We start from the raw sequence: 25,163 nt of genomic DNA, 5'->3' as shown, positions 1-25,163 counted from the left end.
CCCCGTACCACCATCAAACCAATGGCCTGGTGGAAAGGTTCAATGAAACTTTGGGGGCCATGATACGAAAATTCATCAACGAATTCTCCAATAATTGGGACCTAGTGTTGCAGCAGTTGCTGTTTGCCTACAGGGCTGTACCACATCCCAGTTTAGGGTTTTCACCATTTGAACTTGTGTATGGTCACGAGGTTAAGGGGCCATTACAGTTGGTGAAGCAGCAATGGGAGGGGTTTACGCCTTCTCCAGGAACTAACATTCTGGACTTTGTAAGCAACCTACAAAGCACCCTCCGACACTCTTTAGCCCTTGCTAAAGAGAACCTAAAGGATGCTCAACAATAGCAAAAGGCCTGGTATCACAGACATGCCAGAGATCGGTCCTTCAAGGTAGGAGACCAGGTTATGGTCTTGAAGGCACAACAGGCCCATAAGATGGAAGCATCATGGGAAGGGCCATTCACGGTCCAAGAGCGCCTGGGAGCTGTAAACTAGGTGTTCTTAAAATGTAGAAGTCTGTTAGTTATATACTTAGTAGTATATGTAAAGGTGCATGTGTTGTAGTAATCTGTTTATTTTAAAGTTCTAGAAGAAAATCGCCACCAGTGAGCTTCCCCACTGTCTGCAATTTGGGGGGCGTGTCATAAACAGATAGCTAAGGGTTAATGTCTCTTTCACCTGAAGCACCTGACCAGAGGACCAATCAGGAAACCGGATTTTTTCAACTTTGGGTGGAGGGAATTGAGTGTCTAAGTCTTTTGTGAGTCTGCCTGCTTCCTCTGAGCTTTGGAGAAGTACTTTCTACTTTCTAGTCTTCTGTTTCTAAGTGTAAGGACAAAGAGATCAGATAGTAAGTTCTATGGTTTCTTTTCTTTGGTATTTGCATGAATATAAGTGCTGGAGTGCTTTGATTTGTATTCTTTTTGAATAAGGCTGTTTATTCAATATTCTTTTAAGCAATTGACCCTGTATTGTATCATCTTAATACAGAGAGACATTTGGATGTATTTTTCTTTCTTTTTATATAAAGCTTTCTTTTAAGACCTGTTGGAGTTTTTCTTTACTTCAGGGAAATTAAGTCTGTACTCACCAGGGAATTGGTGGGAGGAAGAAATCAAGGGGAGATCTGTGTGTTGGATTGCTAGCCTAATTTTGCATTCCCTCTGGGGGAATAGGAAAGTACTTTTTGTTTTCAGGATTGGGAACAGAGAGGGGGAGTCTCTCTGTGTAGTTTCACAGAGCTTGTGTCTGTGTATCTCTCCAGGAGCACCTGGAGGGGGGAAGGGAAAAAGGATTATTTCCCTTTGTTGTGAGACTCAAGGGATTTGGGTCTTGGGGTCCCCAGGGAAGGTTTTTCAGAGGGACCAGAGTGCCCCAAAACACTCTAATTTTTTGGGTGGTGGCAGCAGGTACCAGGTCCAGGCTGGTGGCTAAGCTTGGAGGTTTTCATGCTAACCCCCATATTTTGGACGCTAAGGTCCAGATCTGGGAATAAAGTTATGACAGGGGTGACATAGGAAACATGAACACAAAGTGTAAGTCTCTCTGCTCTTTTGCAAGGGAGGGTTTAACTGTGTCTATGGGGGGAGATAGGTCTGGGACAGGATATTACTGAAAGACTGCCTCTGAGTAAAGATAAAAAGGATGAGGATACTTTTTTCCTGGAAAATTCCCATGAAAATCAGAGTTGATAATGGATGTGGTGATATTGCTATGGCCTTTATTATAACCAGGCATTTGGTGCTGACAGTAAAAGTGGTTTTGTATTTTGAGGTTTACATTTTATCTTTAACTTTGCTATCTGAAGGGATCTTTCTATTTATCTTCTCTGCGGGGGCTAAGAGGTTGGGAAACAATGACATTTATTTTTCAAGTGTTTTATTTTATTTGGACTTGTGTTACGAAGGGATTTAGTAAAGTCATCTCCATGTCCTGCTGTCTCTTTCAGGCCATGAATGACTGCACTCAAATAAAACTCTAGAATATCTTTGTCACCAGTAAGCAAACTGATATGCAAAGAAAAGCTGCCTGTTTGTTAGAAAATTTAGATTGATTTAGTACTGTGACCCTGAAATATAAAACACTGCCCCAATAACAACACTTTCCCATATAGAAAATCACATGTATAGCGTGCACGTGCGCGCGCACACACACACACACACACACACACACACACACACACACACACACACACACACACACAGAGGGAATATGAACAGTATTGGCTCTGATTTCGAAGATACACATAAGCCCAATGGGCTTATTCACATGCATAAAATTATTCACATGCAGAAGGTTATGCAGGATTGAGGACTACATTTTCTTTGGGTTGGGGACTCATGAGGCCTATAATCACACTGCCTAAACAAGGTCTGGGCCTTATATGAATTTCCTAATACAGAGGTGTTATTCAGAGCAGTAACTGATTTTTAGGAAATTACTCAAAAATCTGTTTTGCTTGGGAAAAATTCACAAAGTAAAAATCTGAATTTTCACACAGCTCTATTTTGTCTCAGAAGATGAGGAAGTGAAAAGTCAGAAGTGGATGAAAATAAACGCGCCATAGACATCATTTCTGCTATAGACATTCTTGGGGTCATAAATTAGCACAGTTGGGAATTTGTTTTTGTGTTTTGTGTATTCACAAGAATTTTGATAAGTGTTTGAATTTTGTTTTTTTTTTAGCATTGCCCTTTTGTGGCTGGTCTTAAATCAGTAAGTCAACCCTAATACCACTGGGAGGTTAAAGGAATCCTTTTACTCAGGGTAGGCGCCTGTGTTTTGTTCTAAGAGAATGAGGTCATTTCCCCAGGATTCATGCTGATGATTGTAGTGTGTGTATGTATCACCTTCTTCTGTTACTTTGAACCTGGATGATCACAAATCTAGGAAGAACAATGTTTTTGGGTGAATGGATACAGGTTGGGACTCCAAATCATGCAATATTCTGCATACCAACATGCAATCAGTGATTAAAAGGGTTTGTTTGAATGTGTTTTGCTGAGTTTGTTCAAGTTCCGTTTGGGATAAAATGGTTAAGAAAAACTGCTTAGGATTTAAAATTTTCATGTGGAGTATTTTACTGTCTCTTTCTGGGTGCAGAGAGACTTCTCATTTTTTTCCAGCAACTTCTGTTTAGCCAATACAACATCCTCTCTACTGTAGCGTCGGTCAATAAACCTCTTTCCTGTTGCTAATAGTTTCAGTACATGATCTGTACTATCCTGATCACTTCTCTTTATTCTAATGAATTGGATAAATGGGAAGCTTTTTCTTAAATGGCCATGGATGAAAGCTATCAATATGCAACAGGCTGCTTTTACCCATATTTTCTGATGTAATCATTATCTTGTCATGTTTGTGACACCACACATTTAAATAACTTGCTTGTGTTACTACACCTCTACACTGATATAATGCAGTCCTCGGGAGCCAAAAAATCTCACCACCTTATAGGTGAGACCGAGTTATTTTGGATTCGGTCTGGTACGGCGTACCAGCAAGAGCTGGTAGGCAGTGCCAGAGTGGACCGGCTTCCCCAGCAGTGATTTAAAGGGCCCAGTGCTCCAGCTGCTGCCGGGAGCCCCAGGCCCTTTAAATCACCACAGGAGCTCCGGCAGCAGGGCTCGGGCGGGGATTTAAAGGGCCAGAGACTCCAGCCGCTGTGGGGAGCCCTGGCCCCTTTAAATCCCTGCCTGAGCCACACTGCCGGAGCTCCAGCAGGGATTTAAAGGGCCCGGGGCTCCACATGAATTCAGATATAAATCGGTAAAGCAGCAGGGCTCAGATGGCGCTTTAAAGGGCCCGGGGCTCCCCACTGCTTTACCGCGTTATATCCAAATTTTTGTTATATCGGGTCGCATTCTATCAGGGTAGAGGTGTACTTGAAAAATGTGCAGAAAAACTGAATTTGTACAAATTAATATCAGGGTGTTTTGCTCTAGTAATATTTTCTGTATTGTAAATTCCTCATGAATATCTATAAAACACTAACTAAGGCAACTGAAATTGGTGGATAGCTCTATGCTAACTGACCATGACAGGTTTTTAAAACCTTTTCACTGGCTTGTATTGGGTCTTTGCATATCTGACATTCCTAAAAAAGTAAACATTTCTAGGTAATCAATTCCTTATTTATAGAAAGAATAGGTTAATATCATACACTACATAATACATCATACATTTATTCAGTTAATTTGTTATGACCTATTTTACTCTGCAGGATCAATAAATCTATTTTTGGTTAAATGCCACATGCTATTGTCTGCTTGCTATAATATGAAAGAGACTAAAATCTTATATCAACAAGATATGTTTAACAAGATATGGTGTCAGCTGTTCCATAGGTTGCCCCAAGACTGACTTAGAATCATAGAATCGTAGACTTTAAGGTCAGAAGGGACCATTATGATCATCTAGTCTGACCTCCAGCACAATGCAGGCCACAGAATCTCATCCACCCACTCCTGTATCAAACCTGTGTCTGAGCCACTGAAGTCCTCAAATCATGGTTTAAAGACTTCAAGGTGCAGAGAACCTTCCAGCAAGTGACCTGTGCCCCACGCTGCAGAGGAGGGTGTAAAACCCCCAGGGCCTCTGCCAATTTGCCCTGGAGGAAAATTCCTTCCCAACCCCAAATATGGCGATCAGCTTAACTTCATTGGACTGACTTCCTTTCTAGATGAAAGAAGTGTTGCCTGCTCTTGCTTTTGATGTACATTTATCACATTACAATCTTAGGACAAAATTCTTGTCTTGGAAACTTGCACATAGCATGTATTGAAATCAACATTAGAAGCACACGTGCATCCAAGGACAGAACCTAACCCTCAGTGAGGAACAAGGGTTTAAATTACCAGGTAAAGGTTCCTGGTCCATGTAAAGAGCTGGCAGCTCCACACATTTCTCTTCATTACGTTTGAACGAGCAGTTGAAAGCTAACCACATCTCCTGGTTTGTGCCTGTGTGCTTCATATGCAGTAAGTCTAAGTGCCAAGACTGATTTAACTTGGTGTGTGGGCCAGTTATCTGAATCTTGTAGATTGAGCCAATGTCTGCCAGTTCATCCTATGTGAGAAAAAGAGAAGTCAAATGCAGTCTCACTATTGCAGTGCCAGATCTAATATGCTTGTCAGTTACATATAATAATTTAACAAGTCTCAGAGATTAAAAGGTTGCGGCAGTTTTAGAATTGTTACTTTTTTTTTTTTTACACAATACAAAATTGATTTGCTAACTGCATGAGCTGAATGGCTCGCTAGTGGTTTGAATACCAGAGAATTGGTGACTTTTCTCATAAGAGTCACTGGGGAAAATTGCATACTGAACAAAATTAGACACTATAATTTACAATGATGTAGTGGACTGTTTGCAAACGTTATTGATTAGAAAGTGTCCAAATGGCTCATCTCAACGAACAGCTCAATTGTTCTTTAAATTTTAGTTACCAGACCATGGATCACATGAGGAAAAAATGTGTTTCCTATAACATACAGTAAAAACAACTGTTGTAGTTAAGTGTGAATTTTAAAGTTAATTAATTTAATTTTGAGTGGGCTACATAGTTAGGGAAACACATTAATTCCCTTCTTTAAAGGTTTCTCAGACTTCTTCCATAGCGAGAACCACATTTTAGTAGACAGATTGTCCTCTGGAGCCCTTCCCCTTGGATTCATGATGGAACAGATCCCCTCAGCTCCCATTAGTGATTGCACAACATCCCTGTGGCCATGCCACTGCATGTATAAGTAACCCTAGGAAAGTGCTTATGTAATTTGTAACTATATTTCAAGGCAATACATCTCTTGTCCTTTTAAGGGAACAACAAGGTAAGCACATTGTCTCTTTTTATTCTAGGATTCATCTCTACTTCCTATCTCTTTTCCCACTTCCTCCTTGGATCCTCTCCTTCCCTTCTTTACACTCGCTGCCCAGCAATCTGGTGCCTTGAACATGCTGCCTGGCCACTTCGTTCTCTTCACCCCGGTGGGCATCTCCACTTTCACAGCCCTTTTATGTAGCAAAGGGCCATTAGTGGAGACAGCCAGACTTGCTCCCCCTTGTTTCTAGCTCATATCCAGGCTCTTCTGATGCTTATAGAAGCAGCTGGGAGCAAGGAGGAGCAGCAGCGCGTGAAGTATGATGTGCCTGCTTTCTATTAATCACCAGTAAGTGTTCCACAGATCACAGTTTGAGAACTATTGCTTAATAAGTCAATAAGTACTATAGGAACAGAAATAGCCCTCCTATCGGAGAAGACAGTATAATTCCCAAAAGGAAGTGAGGATGTGGGGTTATGAGAAGCTCCCTACTGACTGAATGTGAGTCTCAAAAGGTTTGTTGATGTTTTAATTAGTAGGGAAGGAAAGGGAAAGGCAGAGGTGAAAGTAAGCTGGTACGGCGTACCGACGAAAGCCAGTGTGCCATGCCGGACTGGACCGGCTTCCACCGTGGGGATTTAAATGGCCCAGTGCTCCTGCCACTGCGGGGAGCCCCGGGCCCTTTAAAGCACCACCAGAGCTCTGGCAGCTGGGCTCCGGTGGGGATTTAAAGGGAGCCCTGGGCCCTTTAAAGTGCCACTGGAACTCCGACAGCGGGCTCCCACAGTGATTTAAAGGGCCCAGAGCTCCACAGTGGCCGGAGCCCCGGACCCTTTAATTTGCCCCTGAGCCCTGGGGCTCCCAGCCCCTCTGCAGCTGGTAGTGCTGGGGTGATTTAAAGGCCCTGGGGCTCCCAGCCACAGCCGGAGCCCCAGAGCCTTTAAATCTTGAAAGGCCACGCCTCTTCCGGTTGAAGCCAGGCTCCCGCTCAGGACTCTGGCGTACCGGTAAGTCCTTTAAGTTACTTTCACCCCTGGGGAAAGGAGACAGAAAGAGAGGGGGGAAAGGAAGAAAGAGTGGCATGAGGGAGGAGGACCTTGATGGAGGAACAAGGAGTTGAGCAAAGGAAAAAGAAAGGAGGGGCAAGAGAGATAGGGACAGAAAGCAAAGGAGGCAAGGGAATGGAAAGGGTCTGAACATAGGATGAAGAGAGAAGGCGGTTAGGAAGGAGAAACATAGTGGAAGGGAGGAAGAATTAGATGATGAGATTTCGGGAGGAAAAGGGACAAGGACCTTTTACCCTAACATATTCTGACTCCAGAAAAGTAACTTGGTATCTCTGACTTTATACACCATATTTGTGGATTAAATTATGAAATACCACATTTTCAAAAGGGCCTCAAACTGGCCTGTATATCTGTGCCTGCAGTCTGACATGCACAACCATATGCACTAGCAAATCACAGAATTTTCTCATGAAAAGACTCAATGCATGAAAATCAGGCAGGATTTGTTAATGAAAATGCCTTTGCGCATGTGCAAATCCTGTTATTTGTAGACAAAAAATGACTGTTTGTGCTAATTTGCACAGACTGGTTTAGAAATCATTTTGAAAATTTGGCCCAAATAAACTATTTCTACAGGAATTAAAAGGATTATTGAGTACATGATTCTTAGAAGTTTTCTGGTAATAGAGAAAGATTGAACTACTTTGATTTGAGTTGCTTTTCCTGTAATTTGAAGTGCCAACTCTTTGTGATTCAGGTCTCCATAAAAGATGAAAGAAAGGTGTATTGGATCCATTTCAGTGTTGACGTCAGATCCAATGATGTCCATTATCCACAGACCTGAGGACTGCATGTTGATTTGAGGCAGTTTAGGACTAGAAATCAATCTTTTACCTTTAAAAAATGATCAAACAGAAAGAGGAAAGAAGACAGCATGAGAGAAAGGCATAATATATTAGGCCACAGGCTTTACAGTACACAAACACAGCTGTATTTGCAGGTTACATTGTATCTATGGCAACAGTTCACTAAGAATAACACATCAATACTTTTATTGCATTTTTTCATCAAGAATTTAACCTTAATGTTCTTTTGTGTTTCAAACTTTAGATTTACAGAATTTTTTCCGGGTGTCAAGTTGTTTTTACTGTCCTTTTTGGAACTAATTATTAAAGAATATGCAGCCTCCTTCATAACCCTAATTAATTGTTTTGACAGAAGTAATCAATGTCACCTACTCACTATCTCACTTATATCACTTATCTCATTTAGAAACAATGGTAGTCTGAAGCATAACAACACCTGGTATATAGAAAATAACCTCAATGAAATCCCCACTTGCAATCAGACCTTAAATAAGAATATGTTGTATGATTCTGAGAGATGAACCTATAAAAAATGTGCTCTAAACCCACATTAGCCAGATCCTCATACAGCAATGCTAAAAATCCTCTGAATAATTGCAGGTCTGATACATTTGGACCTTTAATTTTGGAATGTGTTTAAACGATCCTATGTAAACATGCTATGTATGTTTAAATGATCCTATGTTGTGATATGATAAATAACACAACACAGAGAAATCTACCTTTAATGAGTCTAGAAAACTACATGGTGGGTTCTAAGTGTATGTGATACAGACACATTGCTTCTCGCTTTTCTATTTTTGTTTCCCCTTAGAGATCTAACTTGGCAGGTTCATTTCCATTGGTGTATCTATCTTCTTGGCATTATTTTTATAGGATACAACACCTGATTATAGCAATCTTCTTTTCTCTTATTTTTAAATGCAATTGATGAATTTTACTTCTTGTTTGGAAGTGAGAGGCTGTCCGGAGATCATGCTGTGAGCACCTCCCAATGCCTTTCTGCCACATGCACCTAGGTTTTGACTTGTAATCCTGCCGCAACGATGGGCTTCAGCCAAACAGAGCAACAGCTCTACTGAACAGTGCAGTAGCTCTGTGGGAGTGGACTAATGCCCACAGATAAGGTCTAAGCTGAGACACTAAACTAACTTTTCCCTATACTTCACATTGGCTCCCAACAGGCTGAAAACTAGTGTATTACAACTCTACTTTAAGCCACTTATCCCCATGAGGCCTGCTTCTCAGATTCTAATCCCCCATTAAATCATTAATTTTAAAGTGCTAAATTTAATTCAGAGGGCTATTGCTTTATGCAGAGTGCACTATGCAGCATTAGATTACATTATCTCTGACCTTACCAGTGTGTTTGCTATTTTAGTAAAATCATGCTGAAAATTTGTATGATGTTTATAGCCAAATAAAGAAATTATAGAAATTGTAAAGATCTTGATGTAAGCAGGTGGAACTCTCATTTACTTCAGTCTTGTTGCAGAAGGACCTACCTATTGTTATAATCTCACAAACAGTCTCACATATTCCCAGATGAGTATCAAGCCAGTTCCAACATGGAAAGATCCACTCTTTATCTGAGTCCTCTGATTCCTTGATTGTTATCATCTTGAGGTACATTCCAGCCCCATATCCTTCTCCATCATGTCCTAAAACTACCTTTTGCAAATGGCTCAGAGAAACTGCCTCTATTAAAAATGAATCCACCTGCCAAAAGGAGAAATACTTTGAAAAGCAGCAAAAATTGAATACTTGTTATTTAAATATATAAACACACACACACAAAGCATAAATGTAAAATGCAATAACTATAGATGAACTTAAACCAAAAGCTTGGATCTGAATATGCTTGAACTTCAGAGGAAACTTGGACCTGGTTCTAGATCAGGATCAGGATCTGAACTTCATGACTGGCTTATATCTATCAAAGTTAAAAAGGAAATCCCCTCTCTGAACAGCATAGTTCTGTTCTTGATTAGATTCCAAACATTGTGGTTCAGGCCCAACATTAGTAATGACTGCGGGCTCCATTTGATCTTTGGCTCAAATGGGACATTTCATCAGTCATTTCAAATTATGCTACAATGTGCTTCTCACTAAAAAATCCCTAGAAGACCTTGGTTCTGATATACTCATTGTGAGTTTCTGGCTTCCAGGATCTATTATGCAAATATGCATTAGCAGGGTTCCAGAGGGAAGTTAACATTCTGGAAAAAACTTATTCATTGGGAGACAATGTTTTCTATAATCCTGAATTCTCTCTTAGAAAGCAGAGACGCCTGTCTTTTGTTTTCTGTACAACATGAGAAGAAAGGAGGGAAAAGAAGTCTGAAAAGGAGCAGATAGGAGAGGGTAGGAGAGAGAAAGAGATACAGGCAGAGATGAAAGAGAAGGCTGGGAAAGACAAAGACAGAAGAGGAACAGAATGGATAGAGTAATGGGGAAGGAAGGGAAAGGAAAGAAGGAAAGGAAAGGAAAGAGCAAAGGGAAAGAGAAGGAAAAGAGGACAATGGGGAGAGAGGAGTCGAAAGGGGAAATTTAATGCAGCATTAAATCTATATGATTCAAGGACAGCATGGTGCAATGCATTCTTCTCATTTTATAACAATCTTATCTTCTTTGTACACTACCCATATGAGGGCCCAGTGGGCCCCAGTGTCGCTAACAATGGTCAATATGTTTTGATTAGCTGGAAATGTTTGCAGCCCCTCAGTACTGAATCAAGTTGAAAACAATTGGAGTTTTAACAATAACAAAATGCTTCATATAAAAATTAAAAAAATAGATTTATGCACTATGGGATCCTAATAGATAAAACTACAAGGCACGTAGAATGCATATATTAGCAAACAGCTCTGTGAACAACAACTCTGTGGTTACCAAAGTGCTATAGAACGTCATAGCCATTTTTGTATAAAAGTAACACAAAAGCCATTTATCTTTCACTAATATTAAAAATGCTTTCAGGTGATAAAACATACATTTACTAGAATTCCAGACTTGGCAGCCAGATTGCAAGTACAATTAAGAAACTGGTTCTTAATTAAGGCAATACAGGGAAAAATCTGTGCATGAAGGATGAGTTACTCACCCTGTGCAGTAACTGTAATTCTTCAAGATGTGTGTCCCTATCGGTGCACCACTTCAGGTGTGCATGTGCCTCTTAAACCCTGGATAGGAGATTTCTAGCTAGTGGCAGTAGTGGATTAGCCACTAGGCCAACGGGGCACATGACCAGGGGTCCCAGCTAATTGGGGGGGTTCCCAGAAAATGGGTGCTCCCACACTCCGACCCGCACTGGGGGCGGGGGTGGGCAGAGGGCAGGCGACCTGAGTCTCGACTCCATGCTGGGGGAGGGCATAACTGCAGGCAGAAGGGGTGGGAAGGGGCCCCCACTTGCTCTGATCTAGAGGCCCCTCACAAAACCCTAATCTGCTCCTGGCTAGCAGCGTCAGTTTGGCCCAGGCATGCACCCTGTGCCTCCTCATGGCAGACACCAAGGCTATATATGGGTGCGTGGGCAAACCACCCTCAGTTCCTTCTCTACCTAGGCGTCTCCTAGGGAACAACCAAACCAGAGGTGAAGGACAGGTACTAGAGCACCTATGGGGACACACAACTCGAAGAATTATAGTTACTGAATGGGGTGAGTAACTCTTCCTTCTTCTTCGAATAGTGTCCCCACTTCACTTGACTTCTGAGCAGTATCCTGAGGAGGAGGAGGGAGCTTCGGAAGAGGGTCCAGAACAGAAGCTGCGTCAGATCTGATGGTATGAAGCAGGGTTTAATGGATGGATTGAAATCCAAGTAGTGACTCTACATATCTCAGATATTGGAACATTCTTCAAAAAATGCAGTAGATGGTGCCTATGATCTGGCTGAATGTGCTCTCATCCCCTGAGGGGTGAGAGCTGAGCACCGACAGAGGCATAACAGGCAGAGATACAACCCAACGGTCATTTCAAAAGTCTCTGAGCAGAGATGGGATTACCCCTTATATCTATCTGCAAAGGAGAAGAAGAGTCTAGGTGATCTCCTAAACTGCTTATTCCTACCCAGGTGGAAGGCGAAGTACCTTCTAATGTCCAAGATGTGGAAATAGGATTCCTGCTGAGAACGCTGAGGTTTTGGGAAAAATACTGGTAGATGGATAGAATAGTTAGGATGAAAATCCTTTGGTAGAAACTTAGGATGTGGAACTTTAATGACCTTGCCATAAAGAACATTGTAAAGAGGGGTGGGAGGAATCTGCCATCAAGGCTCCAATCGCCCTGACCCTAGGGGCTGACATGATGGCAACTAAGAAGGCTGTGTTCATTGACAAATGTAGTAGGGAGCAGATCACCGTTGGTTTGAATGGAGCTTTCATGAGGTGGTTGAGAACCAGGTTAAGGTCCCAAGACGGGGTCAGGGTCTAATGAGGGGGAAGAGATTACCCAGACACTTAATATATCTGGATGATACCAGGTGAATAAAAATGAAGAATCCCTTGACTGGGGGATGAAAGGCTGATACTGTATACCTTGACTGATCTGATGGATAGCTCAGATGTCTTTAGACCCAGCAGATAATCTAGGATGAGAGAAAAGGGAACCAACTCAAGCTAGAGGTAGCAACAACCAAATCAATGGACAAATCGCTTCCATGTTGGTACGTAGTTAGTGCGGGTTGATGTTTTGCTACTGTTTATAACATCTGCTGCACATATATAGAGCCATGAAGGAGCCACACCCTGAGATATGGTCGGGAATTTGATTGATGGTTGGACACTGAGTTGAAACAGTCTTGGCCATGTATGTGCTATGAGAAGTACTCTGGCCTTGTCCTGCCTGATCTCATTCAGCCTCCTTAGAATTAGTCGGTGGGCTGGGGGAAGGATGGAACAGAGTCTTTTTTCATGATAGAAGGAAGATGTCCCCAGGGAGTGGTGACATAGATCCTCCTCTTGAACAGAATAAAAGGCACTTTCTTTTCTCTGAAGTGGCATAAAAGATTGATCTCTGACAGTCCCCATCTCTGGAACATGCTTTGAAGAACCTGGGTGTCCAGGTCCCATTTGTAGTAGTGGGAGAAATCTCTGGCTGTGGTGTTCTGTATGCCTGGGAGTTAGACCACTGAAATTTGGATGTGGTGGGCTACACACCAGTTTCTGAGCTTTGTGGTTTCAGTACCCAAGGAGAGGGATCTTGCTCCTCCCTGCTTCTTAATGTAGAACATGCAGGACATGTTGTCCAACCTTACCTTGATTGCCTTGCTCCTGATGAGGGGCACGAAATGGAGGCAATTGTTCCTGACTATCCTGAGCCCCAACAGGTTGATGTAGAGGCTAGCTTCATGGGCTGTCCATTTGCCCTGAACTCTGAGGGTGTGTAGGTGGCTCTATTATCCTAACAGGGATACGTCAGTAGTTAGAGTCACTCCTGGGGTTGGGTGACAGAAAGGAACATCTGCACAGATGCTGAGCTGCTCTTTCCCTGGTTTAGGGCATTCTTTACGTGCCAGGGGATGAAACTGTGGATGCGACAGGTAAATGTGCCAAAGGTTGCCGATCCCTGGGTTAGAGGTTCTTTAAGTTAGACGTTGAATCTAGTTTCATCCTTTATGTTGTTGATATGATTGTTAAATGAAATAATTTTACAGAAATCTAAGACTCTCTGCTTTCTTAAGAATACTACAGCTTGGTGATGAGTAAGTATGAAAAAGGATTCTCTTATTTTTAAACTCTGTCAGTGCATTCTCTTCTTTAAGTAAAATTTCTCAGCTGAGGTTATACATTAAATCTCTCTTCTTTAGGGGAATGTCACTTGTTTTAGTCCCAAAAGCTACCTACGTTGCAAAAAAATGTGGTGCCCCCTCACTTTTGTTGTTAAAAATTATCAACAGAAATAATATTTAAGATACGATCATCAAAACGGCTATTTAGATTAAAGGAATGAATCTCACAGCAATATAAGTTTCCAGCATGAATCATTTTTATGACACTAATTTTGGTTCTTTGTCCCACACTGCATCCCACATTTGGGACAGAAAAAGTTGAGAGGCATGATCACAAGAGTTATGACTCAGATAAGCTGCTTTACACATGCAAATGTAGAACCCTGATTATCACCTATGGAAAATCTAGGCATAAAGCTGGAACAGAATACTGCTACAAAGATCTATAAGGAGAAATTTGCTCTTACAAGCAGGAGCTAGTGGTAGACATTCAGAAAACAGAACTGTTATTTGAGTTTGTAAGAAAACTTAACATTTGTGTCTTTTTACCTTGTTCCTTTGAAATTTTCCCCCTTTCACCAAGGATTCCTGCAGTTTCCTCACACCTGTGTCCCCTCTTTCGCCATACAGAGTGATATAAACATTTGCAAAGGTTTCTGATCCCCAGTGGTCACCAGTGTGTATAGAGACAATATACTTGTGGACTATACAAAGAAAGAAGATTGTTTGAACAAAACAGATTGAATTGAAAGGGTAAGCTTCAAGGAAAACTGCTATATAATTTAAAGATATTCTAATAAAATCAGAGAAATAATAACAAAAAGAACATGTTACATGGAGATTAGAACAGAAAGGGAGTAGTTCTTCTGTATGAACCTGATCCAACTCCCACCAAAGTCAGTGGGAGTCTTTTCATTGACAACAGTAGGAGCTTGATTGTCCCTATGTGGCTCTTGTGCTAGTACACTTGGAAAAATTCATTCTGTTTTATTGTGTGGGACTCTGGAGCAACTCAGAAGAAGTCAATTCTTGCCCGTCAGAAAAATAAATGTCTCCAAGATAATAATGTAACCATCAGAGAGGAAGGCACTCTATTGACTTGATGCAAATTAGAACAGAGGGGAAGGACGTAACGTAGCATCTGAATTCATGACAGTGTATGTATTATGTGACAAGCTAATGAACACATTTAACACTGTAAGGTACACGATGCCTTTTAAAGTCTTCTGTCTTTATATTGCAGTCATATGACTGCATTTTGCTGGTCCAGGCTACACTGTCAGAGAGGCCTTCTTCTGGGAAGTATCAATAAGGCTGCAGCCCAATTTACCCTTTATGGAGATAGTGACATAGTAACATGAACTCCAAATATATATATATATATAATTTTAAATATACATTATTATTTGGCTAATATTTAGCTACATAAGAGGTCATAATTAATCAATGTAGTTTTCCTGTAAGATCCATATTTAGTTTTCAGATGCTCAGATAGGAGCAAACTGTTTTAACCATGTTAGAACATTTAGGCTATGTCTACACTACAGATCTTAAGGTGGCACAGCTGTACCACTGGAGCAGCATGGTTGTACCGTCTCCCATGTAGCCACTCTATGCCGATGGGAGAGGGATCTCCTGTCGTCATAATTAAACCACTCCCCAATGAGCAGTGGTAGCTATGTCAACAGTAGACACTCTTTGTCCATACTGCTGTCCACAGCGGCACTTTTGTTTGTGAAACTTATTTCAGTCAAGGAGGTGTTTTTTTCACACCTCTGCCCAACATAAGTTTTACCGACAAAAATGCTAGTGTAGACTTAACCTCGGTTTAGAGAAACCATGACAGTTAGGCCCCTAACCAATTGACTTGCATGTGTAATGCAGACATGTGAAGCTCTATATTCTTTAATTGTATGGCTACAATTTTGGAAGGCCCTCTGAAAAAAGTGGGACCTTCCCACATTACAAAAATGCCCTTGAAATTACAGCACAACTTTATAGTACATAAAATCAATTATTGTACAGTAATGATTATTTCTGATATTCACTTCAGTAACTCAAGCTATGATAAGCTAAAGAATTCAACACTAAGTCTACCAAAATTGACTTCCATAGCTTTGAATTATGTCTTATCTTTTACTAGCATAATTAGATTTCTCCAGTGTTGCACACAGAGAGTTATGCACAAGATTTAGCAAATGTTAAGCCCAATTTGTCATGTAACTAGGAGAGATTTTAAAATGTGCAGTATTGTCGCAGCGCATGCGCAAATGGAGTTGCTGCAAAACCACCATAGATACTGAGCACAGAAAATGATTAAATGTAGTATTTGCTGAATTGGCTCTTTTTTAAAGGCTGGTTCTCATTGTTCCTGTCTCTTTTGCTATTTTTACCTGGTAAAGGTTTCTGGTTCTCATTCACTGCAGGGAATTCTTTCACCAGCTCTCTGTCTTCTCTGTTAACAGAGAGCCAGCAGTTACAGTCAAAGTTCACTTCTTGTTTAGTATGTAGCTCTTGCATGTGAAAGGACTTCAGATGCCAGCCCTCAAAGCCTGGCAAATCATCACAGCTGACCCGAATCTTGTACACATCCCCCACATCTCCAGTTTCAACCTGCAATAAATATAATGAAGAAAAGTGGGCTATCAAGACAGCTTCATGAACAGAGATTTTTTCCAAATGGCATAGGACAGATGAAGTTAATGTTAACAGACAGGAAGGATGATTTTGTGGTTAAGATAAAGGAGATGAGGGAATCTATTCCTGGTTTTCCTATAGACTTCTGGTGTGACCTTGGGCATGCCATCTGAATCTGCCTTCTCATTCCCATTTTGCAGATAATGGAACAGATTCTTTTCCCACTAAGGAGCAGTGAGGCTAAATTTATTAACATCTGTGCACTGAGGGCCTTGGATGGAAGCTGTTATGTAATGGTCTGATCATGCCGGCTACTGAGTGCCCTCAACTACTATTAAATCAATAGGATCAAGCCCTAAGTGTTAGCTATTATGAGTAATAACAAGAAGTAATAATAAAGCCTTGCTCAAGTAGTTTTAATGAAATATTCACTTGTATAATGATAGATTTCGTAATCCAAATGATTTCATATCCACTTCACTGGAAAAAAGGAGCCGTTTTGTTCTTTTAAAAAAAATCATTAACCTTGTACATCTAGCTTTGCACAATAGGGTTGCCCTTCCCTACTGTCGATGATGTAACCACATTGTCCTGATGATCGGAAATGGGAAAGTTGAATCTCTTGATACTGTTGCTGGTTAACTTCAAGTCCAGAAGGGATCTTTCCACTGCTCTCACTACCTCCATGGATCTCTGAGCTCCAGTTTATCCGTGCAATCCACAGCTTGAGGCAGTGGAGGGGCTGAGGTTGAATGTTTAAATATTTGCAGTCAGATCCCTTCTAACTACTTTCTCACTGCCTTAGTGCCTGTGGAGCAGGGAAAAGAGAAGGGAATTGCTGAACCCACCAACCTCTATTCTCCCCACCTGTAGTTCCAGGAGGTTAGTGATCTGCAGCCTCCCAAAGGTGTAAAACTTGTTAGATTGGATGGAGAGAGCAACTTTCATTCACAGCCATCAGGCCAAAGCAGCACCCACATCTGATTGTTTCATCAGCCTACTGCTGGAAACAATAGTGGCTTCAAGAGAAACAAGAGACGAAGCTAGTTTTAAAAGGTTAATTAATTTTAAGACAGGACTAAGAAAAAATGTTGCCCAGGGTCTTGTATTCCATCAAAACTACCTTCTCTCATCTTATAAGTTAATATTTACAGTCCAACCACAATATAAAATTTGTGACTGGTGCCTGAGTGAGTTAACCTGTTATTTAGGGACAGCAGAGATGAAGGAACATTTTATATTATTTTGGGCAGAGGACAGTTAGTTGTCCTCTCATTAACGTCAACAGAGTCATGTAGCTAAAATGTGGTGGAGTGTTTTGAATGTTCAGAGTAAATTGTCAGGTAAAAAGATGGAACTTACTAAAATAATACAGAAATCAGAAAAGGACAATGGGTTAATTCTACCTCCAAGCTAAATCCCAGAAGACAGAAGGCAGTTCATAGGGACTGGGACATGAAATCCTCCTCATTCTCCATGTATTGGTAGCAGTGCTGCTCTGTGGCTGATACTGTGGCCCTGAGGTTGTAGTCATGCACTGGAGAATCCACCAGACTTCCCCCTCTCTTTCCTTGGCCTGCACCTACTTGCCCCAAGCCCTGCTATATGGGGATACAAGAGCATCCTTTGTGGAGCTGTACTCTGAGGTATGCAGTGGGTTTGCACCCCTTTGTGGGTTCACCATATCCTTCCCAAGCTTTGTGCGATTCCACTGTGTTTAAGAATATCTCTGTGTCCATGCAAGGGGAGACAGAATTTCCCCATTGCACAAACAGAGTTTTATTTCAACAGTTTTTCATTCAAGGTTGTGGAGGTTGCAAAGGGTATCAGGAGGCATGACTATATTTGTTGTACTAATCAGTCTAATTCTTCTCAAAAAGTGTGTGTTTTTCTCTTATTCTCAAGGGGAGAACATACTGTTCTTCTGCATGTCCAAATTGGGCCTTCTTCAGAAGCAATGAAGTCATAAGTTCTGCTTTTTCACAGCAAGACTTCCTGTTTTTTAAATTATTGCCTGCAGTTTTTCCTTCTTACAGATGGACCACTTGACTCCATTTATATCACACAGCTACTTAGTTGTATATACCAAAGAGTATTTACTGGACAAAACTTTATGGTTTAGAATTACAAAAATACAGCACTTGGATATTTTTCTTTTTACTTAAGGTGGTATATTGTACTCTTATCTTGTCTTCTGCTACCCAGACCTCTAGACTTCTAAACAGTTGCAAAGAAATTTTAATGGCATTTTAAAAGATATACAGTATATTGCATTCCTTGCAACATGCAGACAATATACATTTTAGATGTAATGTACATGAAGACAGTTTCAGAGACTATTTCACTACTGTGTGAAGTGTGACTGCTCTAAAATCATTGTTTTTCCTTCATTTCCCATAATCATGATTTCAATGAACTCTATGACTATGCCTCCAACCAGAATGTACCTGCAGCAAGACTTTTTCCTGATCTACTGAATTAAACTGCACTGGGTAATCTCAATTGAATTCAGCAGATATTTCTCTCCTTGTAACATTTTTTCCTCTAATTCAGTCATTATTATCCTCTTTTCTATTTCAGTCTTTTGGTCCATCATCATAATGCATGTTTTTATTACATCAATTCTAACCCTTTCCTGAGCAACTTACCATGATCACTTCTCTATCTCAGAATTGGATTTCCTACCTTGGATCCAATAATTGTCTTTCTTCACCTTCTGATCCCTATAAGCATCAAATTAATGCAAAATGTCCTAAGTACAGCTGAGCGAATAATTCTTAGCAATGCAGCCTCTCTCCTCATCTTATGGAGTATTTGCATGCAGAATACTCTTTCCTCATATTTATTCATGATTCAAAGTTTGCTAATTAATTTTGTCACATATTTTTTCTCTCTCAGTTAATCACAGTTGGAGCCAAGTATTCTATACTTGGTGCTTGAAATTTGAGCTATGTTCGTTGTGATTGGTCATGTGCTAAGTAACAGGTATTGCTTCTGTTCCATGATTGAATTAGTATAACTCTTATAATCAAGAGATTGCTTTGAACAAGCCACTGGGGCTTTGAGTCTCACAGAGAAAGGTACTAGACAAAAGACGATTAGGTAAATTTGTAATATTTTAAGCCTTTACCTTTCTGGGCTACACAAGACTTCTTCAGAGGAACCAGACCTAGAATAGTTAGGCTACTCTAAGATTTATTGTCTGGATGCATACCTTAATTTTAATTCGTTGTCACTTTCACATAAAGCATGTGTGCATGCATATGTGATCCTAGGTATAAAGAGTGTGGTCAGATCATTGTAGGATTCATATAATTTCCTCTGTATCAGAGCTCTGGAAACCCTGTCCTTCTAATGTGCTAAGAAGTGATCCTTTTTACAGAAAATATACAAAGTGAATTGCTTCTTGTCTTAATCCACAGACGTTAACGAGAACAATATTTCACCCTCCTCCTTGTAACAAACTTTTATGTACTTGAAAACTGTTATCATGGCCCCCCTCAGTCCTCTTTTCTCCAAACTACATGGTATTTAATTTTCTGCCATTCCCACAATTGCTGACACAGAGTAATCATGAATGCATGCATAGTCCTCTTTGCAGAGGTTTGTGGTCACATCCTTATCTAGCTCATTTAATACCACCTATACCAGCACTCTGGAGACTGGTTTTAAGGATCCCATCCTCATGATGTCTAGCAGTGCTACTTCTCATATGATAATTATTTGGATTACAGTAGTATGTGCAAAGTGCAAGGTACTTTCCATATACATAATAAAATACCATTCATGCCCTGAAAAGCTCACAATGTAAGAAAACAAGAAACATGTAGAAGTAGGGGAAAGGGATAAATATACCATTATAATATATACCAACACCCATTCTATGTGAGCTTAGCATGTCTTCTATGAGACCTCAAAATTTCACAAAAGTAAACCCAAAAGGGATGCCTGTATAGCTGAAACAAATAATATTTTTGAGCAAACATGGATTAATTATTATTTATCTATTTTTGCATTATGTGCCCAGCTCCACTTTCATAGATTCTATGGCCAGATGGAGTGATTGTTATCATTCAGTCTGATCTACTGCATAACCCAGAGCGTAGAACTTCCCTGAATTAATTAACACAGAGCATATTTAAAAATTGTCTGTGATGGAGAATCTACTACATCCATTGGTAAGTTGTTCCAACGGCTAATTACCTTCACTGTTAAAAATGTATGTCTCATTTCCAGTCTGCATTTGTCTAGCTTCAACAAACGTGTTTGTGCCTTTACTGAACATTAAGATATACCTGCCACTATGTTATAGCCAAGATGCTTAGAAATATAACAAAACATATGTTTAACTAGTTAGGTTATAGAATGTCAAAATTAATGATAGACATCCCAGAATGTTTCTGCTTCTATTTCCCAAGAACAAGCAAACATCAAGAAGACAAATCATGTAAATTTTCCATGTTTTAAATAGAAGCATAATTGTAAAAAGGAATGTAGGGTGTGTTATCAGAGCCTTAAATCTAGCTTGTATAGTGGCCATGCCAACCCCTCTCCTTTCCAAAGAGAACATTTCTGCTTGTGTTTTTGAAACTCCAGGAAAAACTTGTGTAGGTGGAAATTTAAAACTATTGCTTATTTCTTAAACACTGAAATGGCAAACACCTTTTGAGATGTACAGTTGCAAATATTTTGTATCTAAATGCAAGCCTTCATATAATAACTTCCTGAAATCATTGTTATAGGAATAATAACATGGTTATGTACAAATATGGCAAAATCATTTGATGTTACAACTAGTTACCAGTATAAGAAGCCACTTAAGTATAGAATATTTATATTAATGGCAATGAATTAATTACAGGCTGTATGCAAGCAAACCCTCCCCCAACTCAGAAAGGCAAGAAAATCATCATTCCAAAAACTGTCATGTAGAATCAACAACTTAAGCTAAAGATTTTGTAAAAGTCTATTTAATTTTAGAAGACTGGGGAACTGAAAAATAATAAATTAAATAAAGAACAGGGAGTTTTGGATTTTGAAGACAGAATTTAATTTCCTGACAAACTAACAAAATTGAGTGAATATCTCAGAGAATGGACTGAATAAAAAGGAAGAGTTAAAACTAACTTTGAAAGTTATCTGTTGCCTTCCTGCCACAGGAAGAACAGAGGCAATTATAAAATGTAGCATATTCATTAAGCACATTGCATGTTCAGGACCTGAAAGTTTCACCTAGACAACCACAAAGGCATGAAGCCAATGAATGGGCGACAGCAACCAACACTGAATCTAAACAAGCCTGAAAGAGAAGTGTTTTCCTATAATTTCATGAAAATAGGAAGCAGAAGGGTACAAAATACTGAAGAAAGCACCCACTCACTCATACCCTGTGCTATCCCGCTCCAGCATGACATGTCCTAAGCAGGCTGCCACAGATAGATAAGAAAAACAGAGAAGATTCAAGAAGAAACCAACCCCAGGAGAACTTCCCTAAGACTTCAGCATGGATTGGTGAGAGGAAGTTAACTAAAATACTGCCAAGGGATTACATTTTAAACTCTCCCAGTGATTTTGTTGGAATATTAAAATGCTGTTGTAATGTAAAGAGCTAACTATCTCTTTTTAATCACCAACTGGTTAGACCACATATTTCTGGAGAGGAGACAGGAGCTAAACATTGGTAAACAGAGAAACAATGAGGATGTAACTGAACTTACAATTGTTAATATTCATAACAGATCTGTTTTAAATGACTTTTTTCTAAGTAACTAATTTAAATATCTTCTTTGATTTCATAGAATTTAGTTAGGATTGCTTATTTTACCCAACTATCAACTTTTTAGGTTATTATTAATAACTAGACAGTCTAACTTGCCCTTAAACATAAATTATTCTGCACATATATAAATAATTTTAAGAATCTAATAAAATACTAAAGCTGAACACAATAATTTTGGGAAATAGTACACTTTGATCTTAACCTACCAAGAGAAAAACACTCTCAGAAGCCAGTTACTCTCAAGGGTGAAATCTGTTAGAAGCTCTCCAGAAAGGTACATACAGAAGAGACTATAATGAAAGTAACCATCATTTGTGTTCAGCCATTCGTGTTGTTTTGTTTAATGTTTTCTTTTCCTTTCTTTTAATACTAAAACAGTCATAGGTAATCATTATGATTATTTTAGAACATAAGAATGGCCATACTGCATCAGAACAATGGTGCATCTATCCCAGTATCCTGTCTTCCGACAGTGGCCAGTGCCAGGTGCTTTAAAGGGAATGAACAGAACAGGCAATCATCAAGTGATCCATCCCCTGTCACTTCCAGCTTCTGGCACTCAGAGCCTAGGGACAACCAGAGCAAGGGATTGCATCCCTGACAATCTTGGCTAATGGCCACTGAGGGACCTATGTTCCATGAATTTAACTACTTCTGGAGGGCCTCAGCTGGAGTTCTCTGTCCAATTTTGGGCACCACACTTTAGGAACAATGTGGACAAACTGGGGAAAGTCCAGAGGAGAGGAACAAAAGCGATAAAAGGTTTAAAAAACCTGACCTATGAGGAAAGGTTCAAAACCTGGGCATGTTTAGTCTTGAGAAAAGACGACTGAGTGAGGACCATATAACAGTCTTCAAATATGTTAAAGGCTGCTATAAAGAGTGCAAGGATCAACTGTTGACCATGTCCAAGAACTAATAGGCTTGATCTGCAGCAAAGGAGATTTAGGAAAAACTTTCCAACTGTAAGGGTAGTTAAGTTCTGGAATAGGCTTCTAAGGGAGGCTGTGGAATCCCCATAACTGAAAGTATTTAAGAACAGGTTGGACAAACACCTGTTAGGGATGGTCTAGTTCACTTGGTCCTGCCTAGGATTACTTGGACTTGATGATTTCTCAAAGTCTCTTCCAGACCTATGTTTCTATGATTATATGACAAACACAACTTCTTATTACTCAATTTATTTTCTACATTTAATGTTTATTTCTTTAAATCATTTTTAATTGGTAGCCAATACAGTACTGTTGCTATCAAAGTTTAAGATCAATGAAAGCAAGTAGGTTTAACTTGTGCATTCTCTATTATTTATATATTTCCATAATTTGTTCTTTATATTTGCTAACAATCTGCAATTAAAATGAGAGAGCTGCTAACATTTCATAGGAGACTTTGCAAAACAGTTTGGACATGATTGTCAACTTCAACGTGTGCATGCACTTGTGACAAACGTGTGAGAGTGCACCTGGAAAATCAGGGATATACATACTCTCTTGCCATGATGTGAACATAAGTGGGCACATAAATGGGCAATATGCAGATTTACATGGATTTCTGGGATGAAAATTAAGCCCATTGTTTCAAAACAATGAATCTTGCATATAATACATTAGCTGTGGTTCTTCCTTACTGCCTTGTATTACTAAAGACATTTGTGTAAAACCACAATCTTCGTTTTATTAAGAGTTCATCTGCTCCTGCTTAGTGCTCATCAGAATTCACAACTCTCCGTTCATTGTGACATCATAATCATTCCCACAAGTGTGCTGTCACAAACAGGAGCAGATGAACTCACTTATGAAACAAAGATCCTGTGTTTATTCAAATGTCCTTGGAAATAAGGAAGAAAGGAAGAAAACAACAGAAACCATAAGATATATCAGTTGAATTGTTTCTAAAGAGAAGGGTTTTCAAAGATTCCCATGAAACACCAACCACTATTTAAAATCAAGCCTGTTCCTCTGATTTACTTAAAATGCAACAAAGCTTGCAAAATAGCGTGACTCATATTGCAAAAAGACAAACTTTCATGCTCAACAAACAACTTTCAGAAAATATTAAGGTTTTGACACAAAGCAACAAAACCAAGGATATGAACAGCCAAGGGAAAATATAGCATGTTTTCCTAAAACTAAGCGAGTCGGAAGAATGGAAATACACTTAGAAAGCTGTCAGTGTGGCACCACACTGAAATGTGCCCACTGAAGAAAAGTGGAGGCCTCTTTAATGAAGATCAGAGAGGGAGAAAAGCCCCACTTATGTCCCATGGACACACAGTCCAACCCTCTTCATCTTCAGTGTTCTGAAGAAAGGGAAAGGGACAGGTATTGTTATCTTACACTAAGCTCCCAGCCCCCCACTTAAAATACTAGATCCCACAATATTAGAATGCTCAAGATCTTAAGTTCCAAACTGGTAAGCAGTAAAACCTGTGAGTTTTTGAAGTGTTTCTGAGCATTCACCTAGCCAGACTATAGCCTCCTTGGTGATGGATTAGTTCCAGGGGGAAATGCAGGGACTTTTACCCCTTTGAGACCCCAAACATTCCCTACTCATAAGACCACAGCAGAGTTCCAAGTTTGGTATGAAAAAAAATCCCTCCAAACTGTCTCTTTTCAATCTATTCTCATCCTCCTGCCTCTGTGTGGCCTGTGTGAAGGGGAAGCAGAATTAAATTCACTGCACTCAGGGAAAAACAGGGGCTTCTTTATTCTCACTGGGGACAAATAGCAGGCACTGTCATGGCTGCACTCTCCGCTACACACTGGCTGGTATAGTTGAGCAGCCGTGTGGTGGCAGCAAGCTACCTGCCACAAAAGTGTGTAGTAATAGGTGTTCGGCCCTGGCCTCAGGAGCTCTGCCTTCCTGAGGGCAATCTTGAGGTAGTGCAGCTCCATGTTCCCCTTGGCTACAGGCTGTATCTCAATGGCACAATCTAACACTAAGAATTTTACACAGCCCTCATTACTGCAGGGTGCAAGAACATGTAGCAAAGCATTAGGGCCTGATACTTTACACATTAGAGCCAATGGCAAATTACCCAATGATTTCAGGGTTAGCACAATTAAGAGAATTAAAAAATATGAAAGACAATGAGCAGCATATGCTATAAAATACAAGAAAGGAATCATGTTTCTTGCTGATTTACATCCTTGAAACCCACTGTAATATAATGAGTTTACACTGGGGTGTGAACACAATAACTGAATGTAGTTGATACCAGTCAGCTCTGTGTTCTTGGGGAACCAGGGCGCAGTATACAGCCTGTCTGACTCATGAAGGACACCCCACCCCCAGCCTCTGCTTGAACCAAAACCAATCAGAGAAAAGAC

General features: G+C 40.1%; 1 protein-coding gene across 7 annotated transcripts in view; it reads right to left on the bottom strand.

Annotated features, from left to right (window-relative positions):
* Nucleotides 1-25,163, bottom strand: part of RP1 (RP1 axonemal microtubule associated) — a 320,592-nt gene that overhangs the window by 103,967 nt on the left and 191,462 nt on the right. For all 7 annotated transcript variants that reach the window (XM_050938879.1, XM_050938878.1, XM_050938875.1 and 4 more), the window contains 5 exons: nucleotides 15,812-16,031; nucleotides 13,968-14,122; nucleotides 9,197-9,410; nucleotides 7,529-7,719; nucleotides 4,856-5,066 (listed from right to left, as the gene is read on the bottom strand). In XM_050938879.1, coding sequence (XP_050794836.1) covers nucleotides 4,856-5,066; nucleotides 7,529-7,719; nucleotides 9,197-9,410; nucleotides 13,968-14,122; nucleotides 15,812-16,031 — 991 coding nt within the window. The remainder of the gene's footprint in view (nucleotides 1-4,855; nucleotides 5,067-7,528; nucleotides 7,720-9,196; nucleotides 9,411-13,967; nucleotides 14,123-15,811; nucleotides 16,032-25,163) is intronic.

Source organism: Gopherus flavomarginatus, chromosome 2, assembly GCF_025201925.1.
Source record: "Gopherus flavomarginatus isolate rGopFla2 chromosome 2, rGopFla2.mat.asm, whole genome shotgun sequence".
NCBI lineage: Eukaryota > Metazoa > Chordata > Testudines > Testudinidae > Gopherus > Gopherus flavomarginatus.
This window is presented reverse-complemented; position numbering and strand designations above follow the sequence as displayed.